This window comes from Rhinolophus sinicus, chromosome 15 (genome assembly GCF_057876585.1).
Source record: "Rhinolophus sinicus isolate RSI-liver-muscle chromosome 15, RSI-T2T, whole genome shotgun sequence".
Classification (NCBI taxonomy): domain Eukaryota; kingdom Metazoa; phylum Chordata; class Mammalia; order Chiroptera; family Rhinolophidae; genus Rhinolophus; species Rhinolophus sinicus.
Window position 1 is genome coordinate 63,143,291 of NC_142515.1, and position 23,865 is coordinate 63,167,155.

Below are 23,865 nucleotides of genomic sequence, written 5' to 3' on the forward strand. Positions count from 1 at the left end.
GCTGGCCTGGCACGATGGTTCTGACGACCTGCCCAGGATCAAGGTGAGCCCATCCCAGAGGCACCCAGCACGCCATGTACACCCCATTACCTTCCATTATGGTCACTGGGTCTTCCATTTGTGGCCGAAGTATATTAGGTCCAAAAACAGTTGCCAGGTTCTGGACGCTCATCTTGTTGACGTTTGAGTGGGACTGAACTTCATCCAGAAACCTGCCAAGTAAGGAAGAGACAGTTGGCGGAGAAGCAAATCCTGATGCCAGCTCCGCTAGGAGCTGCCTGGTGCCCACGCCCAGCCACGCCCACACATTCCCACAGCTGCTGGGCACAGCTGCCACTGCCAGCTCCAAGAGCACAGAGCTTCCCCTGAGGTCCAGGAGGGTCTAGCAGAAGCAAAGACCAGTGGGACACAGGCCAGTTGTCAGCGTGGAAAGAGAACACATGACTGTCTCGCTGGCAGTGGGGGCAAATGTCCGGCAAGGCCCAGAGACCCCAGCACGAAATGGATGCGGGCTGCCCTGCTCTCTCTTTCTCAGCGCCTGAGCAGAGGTCATGGTCAGGAGGCAGACCCCTGGGGGCGGGGACGGTGAGAGGCACTCGGAGAAGACAGAAAGGACAGCAGTGTGTCACTTTCCTCCTAGAATGATCCACAGGGGACCTGAACGCTGCCTGCTCACAGTGACGGCAAGCTTTGTGCTCCCAGCAACCGTGTTCTTATATATTCCCTGTTGGCTGACTGATACTCGGGGAGCAGTCAATCGGGGAGAATGAGCCAGCCTCACCACCCTCCACCCCCACCACTTACTTGCAGATATATCTGAGCAGGTTGTAATTAGCCAGGGGAAGGCTGCTCACTTGTTTAGCCAACTCCAGAGTTCCCTTGGTATTGAAAGAGAAAGACAGCATTTCAGAGACCAGCAACTGGCCCTTCTCTCACTGAGGAAGGGGTGGGGGGGAGGTGAGGAGGGGGCAAGTGGACTGGGGGTGGGGGTGGCTGGCACCAGAGGCCAGGTCTCCAGCCACCCATGCAGCCTCCCCAGGTGACCAGAGGGCACCACCACCTCCATCTCCAGGGGGCAGCGAGGCCTGTGACCTCCTGGGCCGACAGATTTGCTTTGGGGGACTGGCGTGAGCATGTGCCTCTGCAGGGCCACAGTGGAATGTCAGGGCCAGCTCAGCTCACTTATCTATCGAGACACAAATATTTGCCAGATAAAGACCCCTCATCTCCCACATGGCTACAGGGAGGGCAAATAGTCCTTCCCCAGCCAGGCACCTGTGGGGGGGTGTGGGGGTGGGAGCCTCTGTCCTGTCTCAAACTCTTTGGGGAGGAGGCAGGATATAAACAGATGAAAGGTCTGGTTGTTTCTGAACTGGGTGCGGCCTGGGTAGGCTGCAGGAGGTGTAGGAGTAGGAGCGCCTACTGTGGGTGTGCTTGGGGCACGCCCGGGACATGGCCTGCTTTAGGAGGTTCCTGCCCCTCCCAGAGACCAGCCCCTCCCACGGGGGGGTTGGAGGGAGTTCATACACAGAGGGAATGCTCCAGCCGCCCACCCCACAGGGCAGGGTGCTCAACGCTGCACCCCACACACACACTCCGAGCAGCCTGCAGGATCTACGTGCCATGAAAAATGGTGCAAGTCAGAGTTTTATGTCCTGATTCCATAGCCCGACCTCCCAGGCCGGGTCCCCATGAGCCACTAACCTCCCCCTCGTCCTTGGTGAGCAGCTGGGCGCAGCTGAGGAAGTCCTCATACCTGGCGAAGGGGACCACAGGCTCAGGAAGCTCCCGCAGGTAGAGCTTCAGCAGGGAGGCCACCGTGTGCACATCTGTGGTGCTGCCGGGGGGTGGGGGTGGGGTAACACACGTGAGGCGTAGCTGCCAGGGACTGCAGGAGTGACCAGCACCCCAGCGCCCCCAGGGCAGCCTCTGCTCTCACGCCCTTGCACACAGTGTGTGTGTGCACACGCAGGCACAAGAAAGCCGCGCAGAGGGGTGGGGAATGCATCTGTATCCACTGTCCTGGTCAACGACAGGCCCAGGCTGCTTCCAGGCGCCGTGCGCAGGGGCCCGAGTCAGGCGGCGGGAGCTCTAGTTCAGAGACAATCCACAGCCCAGGCCCCTGCTCAGAACCCCTGCACCTCAGGTCTGGGTCCGTCCTCAGGACTGGTAGTGTCTCCCTCACGGAGAGTCTGCTTTGCTGCAGAAGCCCCAGGGCCCTGCAGCTACTCTGGGTGGGAAGACTCACACAGGGCCCCAGGCTGGCTCACAGAGAAAGGGTCCTGGGACAGCTGGCCAGGGAACTGGTGGCAGTGAATGGTCCCCTTCTGTGAGCCTCATGGCCACCCCAGTGTCCTCTGCACGGTAACATGGGAGCTGCAAAACTCCTGAGGGGTGGGGGGCTGGAGAGCCAGGGACACAGCTGTCCTAGCCCAAGCCCCAGCTTGCTCCACCCATCACTTGCACTCTGATGGAAGGGGAGGGGCCATATCAAAGCATACAGAGGCCACCAGGGGCAGGGCAGGTCAGAGGCCAGACCCTTTCCCCTGGCCTCTGGGTTCCCATCACAGAATGGATGCCCGAGCTCTGTGCTCCTCACCCCATTCCCAGTGCCCCGGCACCCCAGAACCTCATGCCTCCCGGCACCCCAGAACCTCATGCCTCCCGGCACCCCAGAACCTCATGCCTCCCAGCACCCCAGCACCCCAGCGTCCCAGCACCCTATGCATCCCTCCCAGGCCTCAGTGTCCTGCTCCCAGCTCAGAGCTGCCCAGGCTGACGTGGGCTCCAGGTTTGGGCTCTAGGATCGGGCCCTGGACTTCAGTCTTGGCACCTCATCCAAGCTAGCCCGCCAGGCCAGGACTGAGCCAGCTGGCTCCCTGTGTGCCTGGTGTCCTGGCCCCGAGGGCAGTACCTTGTCTGTCTCGCTCATGGCCACACCCCTACGTCTCAGGGTGCTCTCACTCGGGAATTAGTGAAGTAAGTTGAGTGAAGTAACAAAGGGCTGTTGCAAGAGTCAACAGAGCCAGCTCTGGCTCAGAGGAGATCCTCCCTGGTGGGAGAGCTGCTGGGAGAGCTGCTACAGGCCCAGGGGCCAGGGAGTGGGAAGGGATGGATATGGGACAGCTCTGGTGACTGACACTTCCAGACCAGGCGCTCTATGCAGGAGGCGGACTAGGACCCCCCTGGCTGGAGTTCTTTGTAGTGCAGAGTATGTCTGCACCCAGGGAGTAAGACTACCCTGGAATGCCTCTGCCTGCAGGCAGGTGAGGGGAGCAGCCCCAGGACCCCTCTGTCAGGGGATGAATGAGGAGAGGAGCCTTAGGACCCTTGTGTCAGGGCCAGAGGACCACCATGGAGATGGTAGAAAGTGGGAAAGAATGGTGTCAGATGCCCCAGAGAGCATCCAGAGCCAACGTCAAGGGCGGGTTTGCAGGAATCACAGGAGCCCTCTCCAAGCACAACCTGGGCCATACAGGCATAGGATGGAGGAGGAATGGCTGGCAGCGGCTCAGAACGGACCACATGCTCAGAATAGCGAGACGGAACTTCATTAGGCTCCAGGCAAAGGGACACCTGTGCCCTCCTGGACAGCCTTCCTCTGGGGGATGGTGGTCAGTCCCAGGCTCCACATCTAAAGAAAGGAACTGACACTCTCCTGGCTATGGTGATGGGTTTGGGCAGAAGCTGAAGGGACTGAGGGTGTTCTGCTCCGAGAAGAGACCTGGCAAGGCCGGTGCTGTGGGTAGAAACCCGTGAGCCTCTCCTGGGGCAAAGAGGCCTCATCTGTGAGGCTCCATGGAGGCGAGGGTAGGCTTGATGCAGAAAGAACTTTCTCTGTAAAACTGCCCAAAATGGGTAGGGTCCTGTCAAAGAGAAGAGGCCCCCAAACAGCCCCACCTCCCTGTTCTTAGACCCTGAGCTCTTAGTGAGGTTGACTCACCCTGAGGGTGGAGCTCAGAACCTGGTAAGCCCCAGTGATGGGTTAGGACGGGCCCTGGCCCGGGACAGGTGGAGGAGACTCTCCCCATCCCAAAACCTGAGAGGCTGTGGGGCCACAGGTGCTGCTCCATCCTGGTCACCCTGAGGAAGCAGAGCCCAGAAACGGACCCTGCAGAGGGCCTGGAGTTCTGAATGGAGCAGTAGAGGTTCTTTTTTCCTGCCTGGGTAGAGTTTAGGGGCATCCGCAGTGGAAAGAGCGTCCATGGATGTGGCTGGCCTTATCTGTGGCAGGATCCACCCCTGAAACCTAGAGCTGCTGGGCACCCTGAGTGAGGCCCATTGGGCAGGGGGCTGGTTGAGCACACACGCACCAGTGTGAGGAACAATCCTGTCCACCATCCTGCTGCCAGGGTTCCCCGGTGCCGGCCCACTCCTGCCACTGGAGCTGGCACCTTGGGAGGAGCCCCAGCAAGGGGACAATGGGCAGGTGGCCCCATCTCACACCTCCCCCAGGAGCTCACCTGTCAAACAGTGGCTTCTCCCCACAGTCAAAGGAGTCCTGCAGGTCCCTCACCAGGTTGGCCTGGCCCGGCATGCGGAAGAGGCCCTCCTCGGTGAGCCCGCGCTCCCGGATGAAATCCACACACTGCTCCACCAGCAGGGGGGCCAGGCGGGGGCCATACTTCCGCTCATGATGGACTGTGTCCTCCAGGCGCTGCCCAAAGATCCCTGGGCACAGAAAGACCCCTGGTCACATCCTCAGCTATCCAGCTCAGCAGTGGGGGTGGGCGCTTGAGACAACAGAGAGCGGGGGTGCCATCATTCCAAAGGTAGCTGCTCTTGAGGGAGCAACTTAGAAACTACAAGGGCACACTGCAGGTGGCTGGACCCTGGGCCACCTGGGACAGAGAGCAGGAGGGCACAGCAGACAGGTGGCCTGCCCAGTCCCGTTGAGCTTGTCCAATCCTGAGGAACCATTAAAGGGCCGTCAGGGAACATGCATTGTGCATTTTATTGATTGGTTTATTTATGCAACACTGACATCCAAAGAGGAGAGGCTTCCATTTAAAAACTCAGGACAATGTCCACCAAAAGACAGGCTCTAGAATGTTCTTAGCAGCACAACTTGCAATCCCTGCAAATGGGATACCACCCAATGCCCATCAGCAGAACGAGCAGATACACCTAGTCTGCTCACACAGCGCAACACCAGACAGCAGTGAGAAGAGATGGGGCTCCGCTCATGGGACAAGACAGATGACTTGTTCATGTCAAAACATAATCATGACTCAACATCACTGAGCACCAAGGAAACACAAATCAAAACCACAATGACATACCACCTCACACATATAAGGATGGTTACTATTAAAAACAACAACAACAACAACAAAACAAAAACAGAATATAACAAACGTTGGCAAGGAGGTGGAGAAATGGGAACTCTTGTGCACTGTTGGTGGGAATATAAAATGGTTCAGCCACTGTGGAAAACAACATGAAGTTTTCTCAAAAAAATTAAAACAGAATTACCATATGACCCAGCAATTCCACTTCTAGATATATACCCAAAAGAGCTGAAAGCAGACTTGACCATCATTTATACACCCACGATTATAGCAGCATCATTCACAATAGCCAAAGGTGGAAAGAACCCGACTGTCCCTTGATGGATGACTGGATACACAGAATGTGATGTATACACACAGTGGAGTATTATTCAGCCTTAAAATGGAAGGGAATTCTGACACAGGCCACAACATGGATGGTCCTTGAGGACATTATACCAAGTGAAATAATCCAGTCACAAAAAGACAAATATTGCATGATTCCACTGATATAGGTACTTAGAATAATCAAAATCATAGAGACAGAAAGTAGAAGGGTGGTTGCCAGGGGCTGGAGGGCAGGAGGTGGGGAGTTAATGTTTAATGGGGACAGAGTTTCAGTTTTACAAGATGAAACAAATTCTGGAGATGAATGGTGGTGATAGTTGCACATTACGAATATACTTAATGCCCCTGAGTTGTATACTTAAAAATAGTTAACATGGTAAATTTTATGTTAGCTGTATTTTACCAATTTTTTTTTTTTTAGTTTAAGAAAAAACAACACATTAAAAAACAAACAAAAGACAATGCAGAAGCCCGACCCTGAGCACAGACTTCACGATTCCATTTATGTAAAACGCAAAAGCAGGTCAGGACATGGTTACCTCCATGGGTCAGTGCCCAGAGGGGCCTGAGGCGCTTCTGGGGTGCTGGTTATGCTCTGATTCTGGACCTGGGCACTACGTACCCAGTTGTATTCACTTTGAGAAAAATCATTAAACAACACTTGCGTACATTTTTCTGTATGCTACGTTTGCAAAAAAAAAAAAAGTCAGGAAGCAAAAGATCCAAAACATTTAGTACAAGACAAGAAAGCAAATGAGGGCTACAGGGAAAGAAGAACTTTTGACTGAGAAAAGCTGTGACAACTAAATGTATGACTGGGCTGAGGTTCCTGACAGCTCAGGCAGAGTGGAAGGAGATGAGATCCGCAAAGCTCTCTACCTCGCAATGAGAGTAACCGGAGAAACAGCCTTCTCCAGCTCTAAGCTCTACGAGGACTCTGATGTGCCCGTTATCCAAGAGGCAGAGACCTTCCCTGCAGGGTGGCTTTAGGAGTGTGCCAGGGGCATGATGCCACAGCTCCATTCTGTCTAGGTAGGTCTGTGGTCCCTGAGGGACACGGCCCAGGCAGGTGGTTTCCCAGCACCTGGATGGTGAGCCAGCAGGTAAGAGGTTCAGTCTTTCCCATGGCACTGAGTACTGGCAGGAATCAGGGAGCTTACTTGGCTCCCCACGTACAATGGCTATTTTGAAATAAGATACATCAGTCCCTAAGGTATCAGTAAATGTTCCTTCTCACCCTGCTTGACCCAAAGCCAGAATACCCTGAACCTGGGGGATGAAAACATGCCCTTCTAGAAAACACGCTCACTTAGAGTGCACCCAGCAATGCCATCAGTTTTAGGAAAAATGTGTGTGTGTGTGTGTGTGTGTGTGTGTGTGTGTGTGTGTGCATGTGTGAATGTGAGTGTGGGTTTGTGTGTGCATGGATATGTGTGGGGGGCATGTGTATGCACGTGTGTATGCGGAAAGTGTGCTGAAATAGCTAACACATGACTCGTGTTACCAGGTGCTGTCCTAAGCACTTTACACACATCAATTCATTTAATCCTCACACAGCTTAACAATTTAGGGACTATTACTGTTATCACCACCATCCTAATATTTCAGATGAATAAACTGAGAGGCAGAGGGATTTAAGGGCCTGCCCAAGTTCGCTCAGCATGTGGCAGTGTCAAGGTTCCACAGTGCTGTTTGCCAGGACACTGGTGCGTGGATCCCTGTGTGACGCTCCCTCCCACCAGCCCAGCTCCCCATGTGTCTCTTGTCTCTCCTCACCAGCAGTTCCCAAAGTCGTGGTCACTGGGCACAGGCAGAGGTAAGCAGAGACTACAATATGAACAAGAAAGGAACAGCTGTCTGACCTCTGGGACTTGGTGGGAGCGCCCAGCCGCCCCATCCCACGGGGTAGGGCCAGAGGGGCAGAGGGCCAGTCAACAGCCCTGAGCAGAGGGGCTGATGTGGCCACAGCCCTGCATGGTGGCTGCCAGGGCAGCTCTGACAAGCACCCTGTCTGAGGAGTCCCCAGGGCCACCACTGAGTGGCCTGAGCTAGTCCTGGACACACAGAGCCACAGTTCCCTCTCACTTCATGCAGGGCTCAACACCTATGTTCAACAATGGGCCACGTGGGTCCAAGACACTCTTGTTTAGCGAGGACGGTATTTGAAACATTTTAAAATTAGTTATTTAAAAATCAAGAGATTTCATATAAGAATCTGGATTTTTCAAGCTTAAAAGACCTACAGATCTGGTGGCACCAGGTCCTAATTCCCAAACAGCAACACTGCTGGAGTTCAGTGACATCTGTGCCCTGGTATAGTCCACGCACTTGCTCATCCTCCAGTTCCTACCACACCCAGCGCACACGTCCCACCCAGCGCACACTTCATGTGGCTTTGTCAGGTGTTCAGCTTTTCTGCTTTGACCTGATGGGCACAGACGTCCTTCAAGGGCACTGGGCTCAGGACAAACCAGGAGAGATGTCCCGACGCAAAGAAAGTAGAAATGGGAAGTCATGCTGTCATGACCAGGGGCATCTGCTGGGAACCTTCAATGAGCAGGCAGAGGACATACAGGGGGTCCCATAAGCAAGGGGGTCTCCGAGGGAGGTAGAGAGGGAGCCTTGCATCTTCCACATCCATCTCCCAGCTCATGCACACATCCCTTTCAGCTCCGTTTTCCCCACCACCTGAGCATCCTGGATAGGTCTGCTTTCCTGCTGCCTGGCCCTTGCACAGAGCACAGGTCACTCTATCTGGAAGCCTCTTCACCTTCAGCCTGTGCAAATGCCTTATTAGCCCCTGGGAACATCTCAGATGTCCCCTCCTATGCGAGCTGCCCCAGATCCTCCTGTCAGCACAACCCTGCTCTCACTCTCCCAGGCCCTCTATCTCAGCTGGTATGAAGGCAGTCACCTCTGCCCAGTATCTGGCCAGGGGCCACCTGCCTCTCCCCAGGCCGAGCCAATGCTGAGCTTGGAGCAGAAGTGGAGGAGCACTGAATGAAGGAGGAACACGTGGTCCAGGCCGTCTGCGGTCCCATTACTGCACTCAGCTCCCCACCCTCAGCTCACAGGTGACTGAGGCACAGTCAGGAGAGAGACACTGAGGAAAAGAATTCTAAAATTCTCTCTAGACAGACACAGATCTTGGGTAATTCCATCTAGCCTCTGCTTGGCGCCAGCCTTTCCTGCTCTCCTATCTCCTATCCCAAAGACATCTGTCCTGTCTGTCTGTCCCTCCACTCTTCCATCACTCCCGCACGTGGGCCCAGCCCTGCTCTAGATATTAAAGAGTCTTGGAGCTGCCCAGAGGGCTAGAAACATGTAAATCCTGCCAGGGCTTCTCTGTTGGAAACCTTCGCTGCCTCCCACCCCACCCCGACCCCCAGCCCCCAGGGTAAAGTCCCAACTTGGCAGGCAGGCCAGGCGCTGCTCCCCACCCCACCTCCTCCACCAGCCTCTGGATGCAGAGTCTGGGCCAGGCACAGCACGACTGCCTCAGGGCAAGCCCCACAGCTCACAGGTGCTGAGTCTCTGCTGGGGCCCCTCCAAACCTCAGCATAACCAACGCCTCCCCCAGGAAGCCACTTGAGCACTTTACCCTCCACCCCTAAACAGGACTGTGAGAGCCAGGAAAGGGAGGTACCCAGGAACCCCGAGCTCGGAGGGGGGAGGGGGCCTGGCACATGAGGAGGGGCCCAAAGGCAGACCCGGGTGGGGTATGACACGGACCCCGGGGGTAGGAGGGTGGGCATGAGGAAGCATGCTTGAAAAGGCTGGAAGAAGACCCCATAAGTTCGGGGCTCTGGGAAACGAGGAACCTCCCCCAGAGGCCCTCTAAGGGCTGAGCCTGGCCAATGCCGGGCTGGGGTGGGGGTAGGGACACAGGCAGCAGATGAGGGTCAAAGCCAAAGGCCATAAAGACAAAGACCCCAAGCCCACATCTACATTGATCTAGGTGCCCATCCTGGCTAAGTCGTTGAGGAGCAGAGTGACCCCCTTTCCTGGGCTTCAGTTTTTCCATCCATGACATGGGAATGATCACACCTGTCTTGAGGGGCTGCCCCGAGGCCCTGCCCTCCCACCCCCACCACCAGGCCACAGAATTGAGCCCACATTCCCAGCAAGGCCACGTGGAGCCTTGCACAAGACCCTGTGCAGGCTTCCTGTGCAAGCTGCCCCACTTGCCACCTACTGAGGGGAAATGCCTTGGGGAGCCCCAGGGGGAAGCCCCATTCCAGCTCAGCCTTACAGGCTTCCTTCCCAACCACCCTTGATAGAGCCTGGTAGGGCCTGAAACAGCCACACTGAACTCAGCTCTCTTGGCACATCTCGGAGGGGAAGCCTTGCCAAGAACCAGTTCCAGTAGGTTTGTCAGATCCCTGGAAACCCAGCCAGCGTGCAGGTTCCTCGAGGTCCCGGCCCACGCTCTTCACAAAGCACCGGCTCTGCCATTGGAGAGGAAACTGGCAGCAGCTGCTTTTCCTCTGGATGAACCTGCAGATGGGCTCAGAACTGGGCCAGGCCTCCTCCCATGCCAGCTGCTCTCTGGTGAAGACTGGCTCTCACTCCCCTCTCCCCGGAATCCCATACAGGAGCAGGAAGCCTACAGGCTAAATTCCTGTCCCTGTGACCTCACCCTCTCTGAACCTCCCAGTTCACTGCCACTTCATAGGGCTGTGAGCAGCCATGGGAGCATCTACCACACCAGGCGTGCTGAAGCTGGGCTCTGCCTGCCAATCCCATCCTCAGGGCCCCAGCAGGAAAGAGAGACAGCTGGGATTCCATTCCCTCTTGGAGCTGATACCCTGAGCAGGGCTCTCTCAGGCCTGCTCTAAAGACACTAGGGCTCTCTCCAGTGTCAAGGGACCGAGGAAGCCACAGTCAGAGAACAGACACAATGAGGAAAATAATTCTAAAATTATCTCCAGAGATCCACAAACTCTGGGTAATCCCTTCTTGCTCTCATCTCCCCTTCCCAGGAAATGTACCATTCTCCTGCATCCACCCGAGTTTTAAAAGCACCCTCTATCACTCCAGCACTTGTGTCCATGTGCCAGGTCTGTTCTAGATGCTGGAGAACATTAGAGCTGTTCTGACGGCTGTAAAAATCCAAAGCCCACCGGTTAGTGGCTCCCAGCTGAAAACCTTTCCCTGCGTCCTCCTGCCCACCCAGGTCTCCCCAACCAAACAGGCTGAATGAAGCTGGCAGGAGAGAGAAAACGGTGAGAGGTATCCTGCTTTGGGGGGATCCTGCTCAGGGCAAGCCCCAGGGCAGAGGTAATCCCGCCAGCGCTCCAGGTGGGGACCAGCGCCACGCCCTGCACAGTGGCCTGCATGAGGCCGGGGAAGGTGAGCCCTGGGCTTGGGGTCGGTAGCCCAGGGCGCGCATTCCGCTTGGTCCCCTCAGTGTGTGTGTTGAGGGTGGCGTCTTTTGCAAGCCCTCACGCCCTCCCTGCCTCAGCTTCCTCCTCACCACACGCCGGACGCCCACCCCGGGAGGAGGCGCCCAGCCTCGGCCTCTGCCCGGGGATACGCGCGCACCCCGCTCCCCCAGGGCGACACAGGGTCTGGCGCTGGCACCCCACATTCCCCCGGCTCCCCGCCGGGCCCCACGACGCGCGTGCGTAGCCATCCCCTCGCTCGTCATCCAGTCCCGGGTTCGAAAACACTCCGGGTCCCGGACGCCACTTCCTCGGCGGGACGCCCGCACCCGGTCCCGCCCTACCTGGGGCGGCGGGCGCGCAGCAGGCGGGCAGGCGGCAGGGCGGCCGCGGGCAGGCGCGGCACCCGGAGAAGGCCCGCGCAGCCGGCATCAGGCCCATGGCGGCCCGGGCGCGGCGGCGCGGCGGCGGCAGGAATGCCCGGCACGCGCGCAGGTAGCGGCTTGCCCGCCGCCCGCCCGCCCGCCCCGGGCCCGGACCCTGAAGGGAGGGAGGAAGGGCCCGGGATTTGCGAGTGCCTGAAATGCCACTCCTGAAGCTGACACCGTGGAGGACCTACGGTCTCAAACATATGCTCCCCCCTTGCCCCTAATATCCCATGTTATTACGCACCCTAGGAATACTACCAAGTCCCATTGATGGGTCCCTCCCTCCTTGCCAAGGGCCTGCTTTAGGAGATCTCATTCCCGGTAGACTGAGAGGCAGGTGTTCCAGAAGGAGCAATGGAGGCTCAGGTAGGTCTACCAAGTAACTAGGTCTGGCCCACCTCGCCAGAAGAGTGCTGAGCCCAGATCTAAAGATGGGTTGCTGGCTTTGGAGCTGGCGCTCAGGGCCCCAGGCCTCTGCCCTGCCTGGGGCCAGTGCCCCAACACCAGGGAAAAGTGCTTAGGACTTAACATAAGGTATCTTGTGCAGCCCTGAGAGGTAAGTATTAATGCCCCCATTTTGCAGACAACGCAGCTGAAGCTCAGAGAGGTTGTGTAATTTTCCTAAGGTCACACAGCTAGTAAGTGACAGATCTTCAATTCACACTTCAATGCAAAGCCTATGATCTTCCCAGGGCAGGATTCTGTCCCAGTGAAAAGAGCCCACAATTCCATCCTTCCAAAGTGTGAGGACAAGGATGGGTACACAGACTCAGACATGCATCAGAAGGGCAGGGGGAAAGAGAAGCGAAACTGGGCACTGTGCAACACCAGGCAGGAAGGATAGAGGTCACAGGGACCTACGGGCACAATTCTGCAAGGGAGGAGTTTAAGGGAGCTCTGGGGCTGGAAGGCTTGGGGGGCTCATGTGAAAGCTGAGTGTGCAGGGCCAGGTCACTCTGCTTGCTGTTATTAAGCAGGGCCTGGGCGACGGTGAGGCAAGCAAGCCACTCACCACAGAAGCAAACTTTAAGAGGGTGCCAAAAACTTCAGTAATCGAGATCAATATTTTCTTGCAATATTTTTTAAAAATACAGATTAATGCAAAAAATCCATGATGAACAAAACATCAAAATTTTAACTAGACAGGATCTGACCCTGCACCTGCACAGACTTTGTGAGTGCCTCACTCTAATCCCACCCACAGACCCTCTCTTTATTTAAAATTTTGATATTTTATTCATCATGGATGTGGTAGGCTGAGTAAGGTCTCCCCAAAGATGCCCATGTCCTAATCCCCAGAACCTGTGACTATGTTACCTACCTCGTAAAAGGGACTTTGTAGGCATGATTAAATTAAGGATGGAAAGATTATTCTGGATTATCCAAGTGGGCTTTATAAGAGGCAGGCAGAGGGAAATCTGACTATACGGTTGATCTTTGACACAGTTTGAACTGCCTGAGTCCACTTACACATGGATTTTCATCAATAAATACTGTGTGTTTTCCTTATGATTTGCTTAATAACATTTTCTTTTCTCTAGAGTGCTTTATTATAAGACTACAGTATATAATACATATGACATACAAAATGTGTGTTAATCGACTGTTTATGTTATCGGTAAGGCTTCTGGTCAACAGCAGCCTAGTAGTAATCAAGTTCTGGGGGAGTTAAAAGTTACACACGGAGTTTGGATTATATGGGGATCGGTGTCCCTAACCCCCATGTTGTTCAAGGTTCAACTGTACAAGAGGAGACAATAAAGGGAGGGAAGCAGAGACGGGAATGAGGCCACAACCAAGGAGTGTGGGCAGCCTCCGGAAGGTGGCAGAGGCAGGGCACAGGAGCTCCGGTGGAGCCGCAGAAGGAACCAGTGTGCCGACACCTTGATTTTAGCCTCCTGAGACTCAGTTCTGACTTCTGACCAGAACTATGAGAGAATAAATTTGCGCTGTTTTATGGCGCTAAATTTGTGGCAATTTGTTAGAGCAGCAGTAAGAAACTAACACAGTGGATTTAACACGGGGGGGGGGGGGGGCATTAATTTGCATTTTAAAAACTACTACAATAAAATATTTATCATGATTACTGTTTTTGGTGCCCCCTTAAATTTTGTGCCCCGGACTAATGAGGTTCCTTAGGCCTGACCCTGATACTCATGTGGAGAGGGGGCTGAAGTCCTCCCAAACCCTGGGTGTGTATGGGGGGGGGGGGGCGGGGGGGCTCGGTATTTTCCCTTCCCAGAGTTCAGGTAAATATGAAGATGGGAAGGGGTGGGAAGGCACGTTTGCAGGCCACAAGCCCAGGAATGCCCTGCCCTAAACCTGCCAGAAAAGCCTGGGGCTCCCACAGCCCAGGGACACATTGGGTCTCAGTAGCTCTAGCTACATTAAAGAGACAGGTCCTCAGGTTCAGTGGTGGCACCTACTCAGGTGGTAGGACTCTCCCAGGTGGGCCCCTGTGCTGACTTGCTTTCTCTTCTCCAGCCTCAGTTTCCTCACCTGCTGGTCTCTAGGGAATCCCTTCCACCCTCCACCTGGAACCATCCCTAGCCCCCACCTGCCACCCCGGGGATGGAAGTCTGCAGCTCCCTCCCATTTAGAAGACTCTGGACTGTGATATGTTCTGCCATAATGAGTTCCAGGTTACATTCTGGCCCAGACAACACCCACCACACCTTGCGGGTTGTTTTCAGCCATGTGGCTTGTTGGGAGTTGGTGTGCAGAGGTCGTCATGAAATTGCCCTCTTGAGGCAGAGCCAGGGAGCTGAAAGGCTGAGGATCTGTCCTCTCAAACAAGTACCTGGTGATAGGGCACCTCTTCAGCTGGGGTGCCCCTTATTTCTGAGCTGTGTGTCCTATAGGACCTGGGTCCAAAACCTTAGGGACTGCCTGTGTTCTCAGTCATGACTGCCTCTCCACAAGCACCATCCCCCAGAAAGACAGTTCAGGCACTCTGAAGCCCACCTGGCAAGAGAGAATCCAGGGATGGGCTCATGCTGGAGGTGGGCTGCCTCCTCCCAGCCCTGCGACGGCGTGCTGTTAGGCAAGTTGCTCGACCTCTCTGGGCCTCTCTGACCCCTTCTACAATATAATTTTGATACAACTCCTGGCAAGAGTAGCATATGGCAAGCATTATATCTCTCCCTTTTTCCTCAGCCAGATGTAGAGGACCAAGGCTGCCTGGAAAAATCTGAGGGCCAGAGAACTGGACCATAGGACACTAGGAGGTCTTCTGGCATCCTATCCCACAGACTGGTCATCCAGCACTAGGGCTCTAAGCTCCATCAGACCTAGGTTAGACTGTCGGCTTCCTGCCTACTTCTTTGTGACCTGGACAGATCACCTGGGCCTCCCTGCTGCTCAGTCTCCTCACCTGTAAGGGGATTATAACAAGACTTGTTTTATCAGGCTGTTGTGAAGGTCAGTCCAGATGCAGAGCTCAGCATGGGGACACACTGAATAAACCTTAGCTGTTCTGGTGAGTGGCTACCTCTGCCCAGCTTCGTCCTAGGGCTGGGTTGTCCGGGCATCGTGTGGCATCACTGGCACACACTCTGCTCTGGCCTCATCTTCGCCACGACTGTGAGGAGCTCTTCTGCTCTGTGATCTGAGCTCTCCTTAGCAAAGCTGAAGCTTGGCAGGCCAAGCTGATAGGGCACTCCCATCACACATGCTGGGAGGGAAGGAGGATATAAGGGTCCAGCAAAGTTGGTAAAAAGCAGTTGAAGTTACTGTCCTGAGTTGTACAGAAAGCCCTGGTGAGCAGTCCCTGTAAATCACTCTCACTGACTTGCCAGGCTCTCCCAAGGTACGGCAGCTGTTCCTCCGCCTCTGTTCTCCTGGTGAACAGTCCCAGGCTCCCTGGCCGTCCTGTCAGTGGGGACTGTGGCGGGTGGGGGGGGGGGTTCCCTCTGCCTTGGGGATCCAAGCTCAACAGACTCCTGGGACAGTGCAGGGAAGAAGACCCAGAGAACCAGACCATAGGACACCAGGAGGTCTCCTGTGAGCCAATTCCTATGCCCAGGAGAGGCCATATCTGCCCTTTATGAGCCTGGGGCCTAGATGGGTCCAAGGCCTGCAGGAGTTCCTCATCAGGGCGGAAGAGAATGGGTTGAGGGCACCAGAATCAGACTCAAATGCCCCTTCTCCTGGCTTAGTGACCCAGGTCAGCAACAGTCCTTTCTTTCCTCTTTTGGAAGGACTACCAGGAAAGGCCCAGGCCCCCTGGCCTGCTGGGTCACATTCAGGGGTACTGGAAAGAAGACTCTTCTTGAATGTCCCAGAAGAGTTGGACTATAGTGAAGCAGCACTGGGGAGAAGCGGCCCACTAGGACCTCAGGCTCCGCCATTGCCAGCCTGGGCTGGGGCCAGTGACCTTGCATTCTGAACGTGATTGTGCCTTGAGGGCTTCCGTTTACAGATGCCACTCCAGCAAATGAAGACAGCTACCAGCTGGATTAACACGGTTGCTTTGTGTCCCTCCTAGTTGTCCTGAAGCTGAGATTTCTCCATGTGAGTGTCCTGCTCTGTGGCCTCTGGGAGCTGCATTTGTCCTCCCTTCACACTCCCCTCCCAAGATTTCTGAAGAACCCGAGGGCAGGAGAATTGGTCAGAGGAAAATGTCTCCAAGGGCCTGTAGGAGTCACACAGCTGGGCTCAGGCAGTGGGGCTCTGATGGCCACTGCAGGCCTGCTGCCTGGCCCCTCGTGCCCCTCCCCAACACACAGCAGTCTCTCCGGGCAGGGACACCATTCCCAGGCCGGGCTCCCTGCTCCAGGACTGTCACGTCATGCTGCTGCCTATAAGGCTGGGACAAATAGCTTCTGGGCTTTGCTTGACCGTAGGTGGGAGTTACCATGCTACTGGTTATTGAGCGCTAATTCTGGCCCCCCAGACTCCTGCATCCCACTCAGTATCTCTGTGGGTTTAATGACTAACAGACATTTCAAACTCAAACGTGTTCAAACAGAGCTATGGTCTTGCCGCGACCTCCCAAACCTGCTCCACGCTGAGTCTTCCCCTCTTGGTTCATGACAACTCTGTCCTTCGGGCGTTCAGCCAGACTCCTTGGGGTCCATGTTCACTGTCCCCTTTCCCTCACACCATCACCCACACCTTGTGGGTCCTGCTTTGAAAACAGATCTGGAATCCGATCTCACCACTCCCCACCATATGAAAGTGGCTGTCTCTTGCCGGATTCCTACGTCTGCGTCTCTGAGCTTTCCCCTGTCCCTCTGGTCAGCAGTCAGAGTGCTCCTCTGAAACTGTCAAATCACGTCAGTCCGCAGCTCAAAGGCTGCAGTGCTCCCTTCCCCATTGCACTTAGGAGTAAAAGCTGGTACTGAGACCTGTGTTCACTCTGCCTCTTCTCACACTTCACTGCAACCGGCTTTGCTAAGCACCCTCCTAACACGGGCCCACTAGGCCTCAGCCACCAGGCCCCGCCCCCTCTGGCTGGGCCCCTCCCTCCCTCCTGCCCACCTGCCTTGGTGCTGGTTCAAGACCACATCAGATGTTCACTGCTTTTGCCTGAGCGGCTGCCTCAGTCTGGCACATTTCCAGAATCATCCTCCCGACCCCCTTTCTTGCCTTATTCAAGAATTTGTTTGAATGTCACTTTCATTAGGCCCGCTGTCACCACTGTATTTAAAACGGCTCTATTTTTTTCCTTTCAATAGAACTCATCACCTTCTAAAACAGTAGTCCTCAAAATGTGGGTCCCAGACCAGCAGTACTTAGAAATACAAATTCTACGGCTCCACCCAAGTGAGTTGGAAACTCTGTGGGTGGAGCCAGCAGTCTATTTTTACAAGCCTTCCTCTGGGTGATTCTGACGCTAGCAAATGTTTCAGAACCACTGCTCTATGCTTCATGATGTACTTTCCTTGTTATTGCCTGTCTCGGGGAGTAGGATGAAAGCTTTGTCTGATCTCTTTTCTTCCCTGCCTGTCTCCTGCTTGTACATGGCAGATGCTAGTTGAATAAATAAGGACTATTTAGTACTAAAAGCCTGCTGACCATTTTGCACCCGTTTTCTCTTTTAATTTTCATGACAATCCTGCAAAGATGTTCTTATTCCCATTTTGCAAACTAGGACACAGACAGGACAAATGGCATGTCTAGGGTCACAAAGCAAGCAAGGGGAAGAACCAGATTACACCCAGACCACACCCTGATACTGAAACCTGTTCTCACTCTGCCTCTTCTCACACTTCAATACAACCGGCTTTGCTAAGCACCCTCCTATGCACAGAACAGCCACCTTCGAGGGCTTGCAGGTCTCTCCAGGTAACCAGGCAAGAACTCACCCATGCAAGCCGGGCAGCCCTGGGTACCTGTGACTCCCCTCTTTCCCCTCTCACAGAGAGCTGGCTAGGAGGTGCTGCCTGACAGGGCCTCCCAGAACCTTGTTTCTGGAGCTGGGTACGAAGTCCAGAGATCCACTGGGGAGTGCTGTCTTGTTCACAATATCAAGTCTTCAGATCCATGAACCTGCGATGACTTTCCATTTATTTAGGTCTTTTTTAATCTCTTTCATCAATTTTTGTCATTTTCAGAGTATCAGTTTTGTATTTTTTTATTAAATTTATTCCTAATTTATTCTTTTGGATGTTACAGTAAATGAAGTTTTCTTGATTTTATTTCCAGTTTGCTCATTGCTACTGTATTGAAATGCAATTGATTAGTGTATATGGACCTTTTATCCTGCAATCTTGATGAATTTTTTAAAGTTCTAATAGTTTCCTAGTAGATTTCTTAAGATTTTTCCGTATACAAGATCATGTCATCTATGAAAAAAAGATACTTTTACTTCTTTCCAAATTTTACTTGAATTTCTTGACTAATTGCTCTGACTATGAGTAACTAGTACAATGCTGAATTAGAAATGGTGAAGGTGAAAATCCTTGTTTTGTTCCTGATCTTAGAGGAAAAGCATCCAATCTTTCTCCATTAAGTATGATGTTATCTGTGGGGTTTTTGTACACGCCCTTTAGCAGGAAGTTCTTTCTATCCCTAAACCATTGAGTGTTCTTATCATGAAAGGGTCTGAATTGCATCAAATACTTTTTCTGAGTCTACTGAGATGATCATGTGGCTTTTGTCTTTTATTCTATTGATGGATCACATTAATTGATTTTCAGATGTTAAACCATCCTTGCATTCCGGGGACAAATCTCATTTGAACATGGTGTATAATCCTTTCATATATTGCTGGATCAATTTATTAGTATTTTATTGAGCATTTTTGCATCTATATCCATGATAGATAGTGATGCTCCAGCAATTCTTCTCTCCCTCTCGTGCACCACTGGTCTTTTGCATTGCTGTTTTGTCTCTCAACTTAAAAGAAATAAATGAATAAATAAAACCCTCTACCTGACTTCTCCCTCCAGCTACTGTCCCATTTCTCTCTTTTCCTTACAGCAAGCTTCTTGAAGGAGTTGGCTATGTTCACACTCCAATTCCCCTCCTCTTATCCTCTCTCATACCCACTATTTTCAGCCTCTATCCCCAGTTCTCCACCAAAACCACCTTGTCCAAGTCACCAATGAAATGTGCTCAATGTCCGTTCTCTTCTGATTGATGTATCAGCAGTGCATGCTGCAGTTGATGCCTGCTCCTTTTTCATTAGACACTCTCTCCACTCAGCTCAGGGACCCCACTTGTTCCTGGCTCCTCTCCCTCTCTGGTCCTTCTTCCCAGGCCCTTCTGCTGCCTCCTCATCTGCTCCCTGACTTTTTACTGGGGAGTAGTCAAGACTCAGCCCTGGTTCTGTTCTCCCTGCACTTTCTTGCTGGTGTCTCATCCAGCCTCATGGCTTCAAACCCCAAATATGTGTTGATGGCCCTCACATTTTTTCTCCAACCCAGTCATCTCTCTTAATCTCTAGACTTAAATGTCTAACTACCTGCTTGACATCCAAACTTGAACCTCTGTCTCATACATATCTCAGACTAAGCCCCAAAGTGAACTCTCGATATTCTTTCCAAACAAATATACTTCCTGTGGTCTTTCTCATCTCGGTTAATAGCTAACCCATCTTTCCAGTTGCTTTAATCAAAACATTTTGGAATTATCCTTGACTTCTCTTATCCTCTTACACCTTTCTTCCATTCCAGCAGGGAAATACTACTGTATCTACCTTCAAAATACATCAAAAATTCAATTATTTCTCACCATCAATACCATCATGGGCCAAGCCACCATCATCTCTCACCTGCATGATTGTGTAAGAAGCACCCAACTGGTCTCCCTGTTTCATCCTTGCCTTCTTTCATCTATTCTCAACACAGCAGCCAGAGGGATCCCATTAGAACTTCAGTTAGGCTCTGCCACTCCTGTTCCAAACCTGCAAATAGCACCACCTCACTCAGAGGAAAAACCAGGCACTACTCTGACCACAAAGTCCTACTGATTATTTACCACCCCATTACTTCTCTGACCTGTTTCTTCTTCTTTCCGCCTTCACAGACTCTGCTCTAGCCACACTGGCCTCCTTGCTGCTCGTTCAACATGGATACTTCTGCCTCTGCCTCCAAAACTCGCTGCCCAAAAATATGTTTAATTCACCCTTTCATCTCCTTTACTCAAATGTCACTAACCTCCGACCCCCCATCACTCCCACTTGCCCTCCCCACCTCATCTTTCTCCACTGAGCTCACTACCCTCTGACCGACAACAGGCTTACTTATCTTGTTTATTATCTGTCTCCTCTACTAGGACACGCAATCCATGCGGACAGGGACCTGGTATTTCCTGTTCACTGCTGTATCCCCAGCACTTAGAAGACAGTCTCAAGTGAATGACTGACTGAAGAAATGAATCAATGAACGTCCAGACAAGAGGTACTCCAGTCAGGTCCAGCCCTGCGCAGGCCATCCTCAGTAACAGGCTCCCCTGACCTGCTGGACTACCCGTTTTCCCTGTAGGGATGCCCGGGCTCTCTCCCAACTGCAGCGGGTACATTGCTCATTTGTGTCTGTCAGAGGTGGCCTACTCTCTGCCAGAACAAACATGTTTGAAAGGTCTCTTGGGGTCCATTATTAAATAGTGAAAGAAGCACTGATCCTCTAAGCCTCCTTTCCAGGGGAACCCACTCTAATAACAGCTTTGCCAGGAAACCTCCAGAGGGTGACTGAGCCCATCTGCGAGTGCCCATGCTTGCCCAGACATGTCTGCCGCTAACCCCCAGGATTTCTGCGTTTCCTCTATACTTCTGGCAGAAAGGAGATAAGTGCCTTTGATGAAGGTTCCTGTTTTAATTCTTGCAAGTTCTTCACACAGCACATAGCCTGAGAAGTTTGAGGGAGGGAAGGAAGGACGGCGAATCTGGGTTCTGTGTGGGATTCTGCAAAGGGTCCTCGTTCTGAGCAAGCACGGAGAGAGGGAGGGAGAGACAGAGATAGAGATAGAGAGATAGAGAGATGAGCTAGACAGAGATAAAGAAAAGAGAGACAGCTACAGAGATAGAGATGGAGATAGAGATAGATAGAGATGATATAGAGATAGAGACAGAGACAGAGAGAGATAAAGAAAAGAGAGAGATAGAGACAGAGATGGAGAAAAGAGAGTAAGATGTATGCTTGGGTGGGGGAGCCAGTACACTGAGTGCTAGTAGACCATGGGTGACACTGTCCTGCATGCTGGGACAAATCACAGCCTTTGGGCTCAGAACATCAGCCTTCATCTCTCAGCTCTGCTCCCTCACTAGCTCTGTTGTCTTGGACAAATTACTTAGATTCTTTGAGCCATAGTTTCTTCCTTCCTTCCTTCCTTCCTTCCCTCCCTCCCTCCCTCCCTCCCTCCCTTCCTTCCTTATCTTTTTTTTGGTGAAATATGCACACATCCAGAAAAGTACTAAAGCATATATGTACAGATGAACAAATTATTGCAAAATGAATCCTCTGTAACTATGATTACCACGCTGACTTTTCTGTCCTTCATTTCTTTGTGTTCTTTATATTTTTGCTGCCTCATTATCTATCTATATATAATATAGTGTACCTCTGCCCTGTTTTTCAGCTTTATATAAATGGAATCACAAAGCACGTATTGGGCTTCCCTGATCCCACAGTATGTTTTTAGGATTTAGGCTTGTTGTTGTGTAGAGCTGTAGTTAATGCACTCTCACTGTTGTGAGTTTTCTGTTGTAAGAATGCAGCGTATATACTTACCCATTGTATTGTTGTTAAACACTAAGTTGGCATCAGGCCATCAGAAATAAGGCTTCTGTGAGCATCTGACATGTATGAACTTCCTGGCATACTGCACACGTATTTGTCTGAGGGACATGCCTAGCAGTGGAAGCGCTAGGACATAGGTGGCAGAGCACTGACTTTTGCAGATACTGCCAACTACTTCCCGAGCAATACATGCGAGTGTCTGTAGGTCACCTCTCGGAACGTGCCGTCTTTTTCATTTGGCCATCTTGGTGGGGGAGTAGAAGGATCACATGTGGTTTCCTCTGCATTTCTCTGACCACGGAGGAGGCTGAGCACTACTGCCTACATTCACTGGCCACGGGGGTTTCTTCTTTTGTGAAGTGCTGTGCAAGTCTGTTGCCTGTTTGCACTGGCTTGTCTGTCTTTGCCTTATTGATTTGTAGGAGTTTGAGGTGTAAGTCATTTGATGGTTGCATGTGTAGCAAATCCCTTCTCCCAACCTATAGCTTGTCCTTTCATGTTCTCAATCAACCTTTTAAAGAATAGATGCTCTCCATTTTATGTAGTACACTTCGTCAAACTCTTCCTAAAAGGTTAATGTGTTTTGTAATTCATTTAAAAATCTTTCTCTACCCCAAGATCATGATGATGTGATGCTTTCCCTGGTCTCAAAGGGGCTACCTGACATAAAGCAAAGTCTAGCTGCACAGAAGTCTGCTTCTGGGCTCTATTCTGATCCACCCATTCACTTTCAACCATCCTGTACCAACGGAAGCCTGTGGAGGCTGCAGAAATCCCTGGGTGGGCATGGGTCCTTCCAGATCACTCAATTGGGGCAGTGGGTCATATCTGCTGCAACCATCAGAGAACAGGGAGGGAGGCCATGGCTCACAGTGTGAGGCCATTGATGAAGCCCAGGAGAAAAATTCTGACTTTGAAAGTTATGTCGACTCTTCCACATGAGAGATTGGTGGTTCTCTGAAAGGTGGCCAGGAACTCTGCAGGCAGGAATGGGAGAGGAGAGCTGGTGAGGGGAGGAGTGAAGGAAGGGGTTCAGTCTACATGTCAGGCATGATCTAGAGACAGGCAGTGAGACCCCAAAGGCGAGCTTCTGCCTCTGCCTGGCTGGGGCACCAATCAAACACTGCGTCGGGGCAGAGAGGACACGCGTGGCTCCTGTGGTCAGAACCCAGCCAGCCCAAAGACCCTGGTCTCTACATTCAGCGGGAGTGGGTGGCCCCAGCCTAGCGGTGGTGATCCTCTAAAAGCTGTTTTCACGATGACTTCACAAGGACACTACCCACCGAGACAGCACCACATAGCTGGGAATCATCTTTGCTCTCTCGTACTTCTTGTCTAGACCATGACAAAACCCGCAGCTCCAGCTTCAGAACATATCCACAGCTGACATGCTTCACTGTCCCCTCCACTCCTACACCAGCCCATGCCCCTATGGCCTTGCCATGACTGTCCCAGCCTGCTGCATCCACTCTTGTCCCTCTATGGTCCCTCACATGGCAGCCAGAGGGCTCCTCTTAGATAAATCTAACTCAGGTTGTATCTGTCTCTTGCTCAGAGCCCTCCCTGATGCCCCATCAATTTAGAACAAAATCTGAAGTGCCTACCGTGTCCCCAAGGCCTCGGTGACATCTGTCGCCTCTGGTCCTCTCCTCTCCTGTCCTCACTCCCTCACACCCACTGGCCTTCCTGAGATTCCGTGTTCCCATCACACAATCCCACCTCAGGGCCTTTGTACTTACTGGTCCCTCTGCCTAAATGCTCTTCCCCCAGCATTCCCCTGGCGACGCTGTTAAGCTGGTTAGGCTGCAAACTGTAACCCAACTTCCCCTCTGCCCTCCCACTTAGCTTTATTTTGCCCATTGTGCTTCTGACTACTGGATAACACGTGCCACGTTTACTTGCCGACTGTCTGTCTCGCACAGGACAACAGAGGGGAGGGGAGGGTGGAGGCATCATCTACTTTGTTTATCACTGAATTCCTCGCGTCTAGCACACAACCAGGTACATTTTAGGCACCCAATCGGTAAGTGTTTTTAATAAAGGAGGAAGTGAGTAAATGGGAACGCAGCTTCCTTATCAGGGACAGGGAGCGGGTTTTGTAGGCAGCCTAGGGGCCCTGTGTGGCTGCAGCAGGAAGGACGCTGTACCTGGGCATCTGCTATGACACCATGAGGGCCCACTTCTGGCCTATGTGCCGTCCACCTCACACACCCCCAGCTTCCGGCAGGGGTCGGATGCAGAGAGGCAAGTA

General features: G+C 52.7%; 1 protein-coding gene across 8 annotated transcripts in view; it reads right to left on the reverse strand.

Moving 5' to 3' along the window:
• ARHGAP22 (Rho GTPase activating protein 22) overlaps positions 1–23,865 on the reverse strand; it is a 212,290-nt gene that overhangs the window by 7,020 nt on the left and 181,405 nt on the right. For 7 of the 8 annotated variants that reach the window (XM_019730133.3, XM_019730136.3, XM_019730135.3 and 4 more), the window contains 4 exons: positions 4,464–4,671; positions 1,705–1,837; positions 805–878; positions 91–212 (listed from right to left, as the gene is read on the reverse strand). In XM_019730133.3, the coding sequence (XP_019585692.2) occupies positions 91–212; positions 805–878; positions 1,705–1,837; positions 4,464–4,671 (537 nt within the window). Of the gene's footprint in view, positions 1–90; positions 213–804; positions 879–1,704; positions 1,838–4,463; positions 4,672–11,346; positions 11,472–23,865 lie in introns of those variants that run through there. The other variant, XM_074337246.2, reaches the window with a different exon arrangement.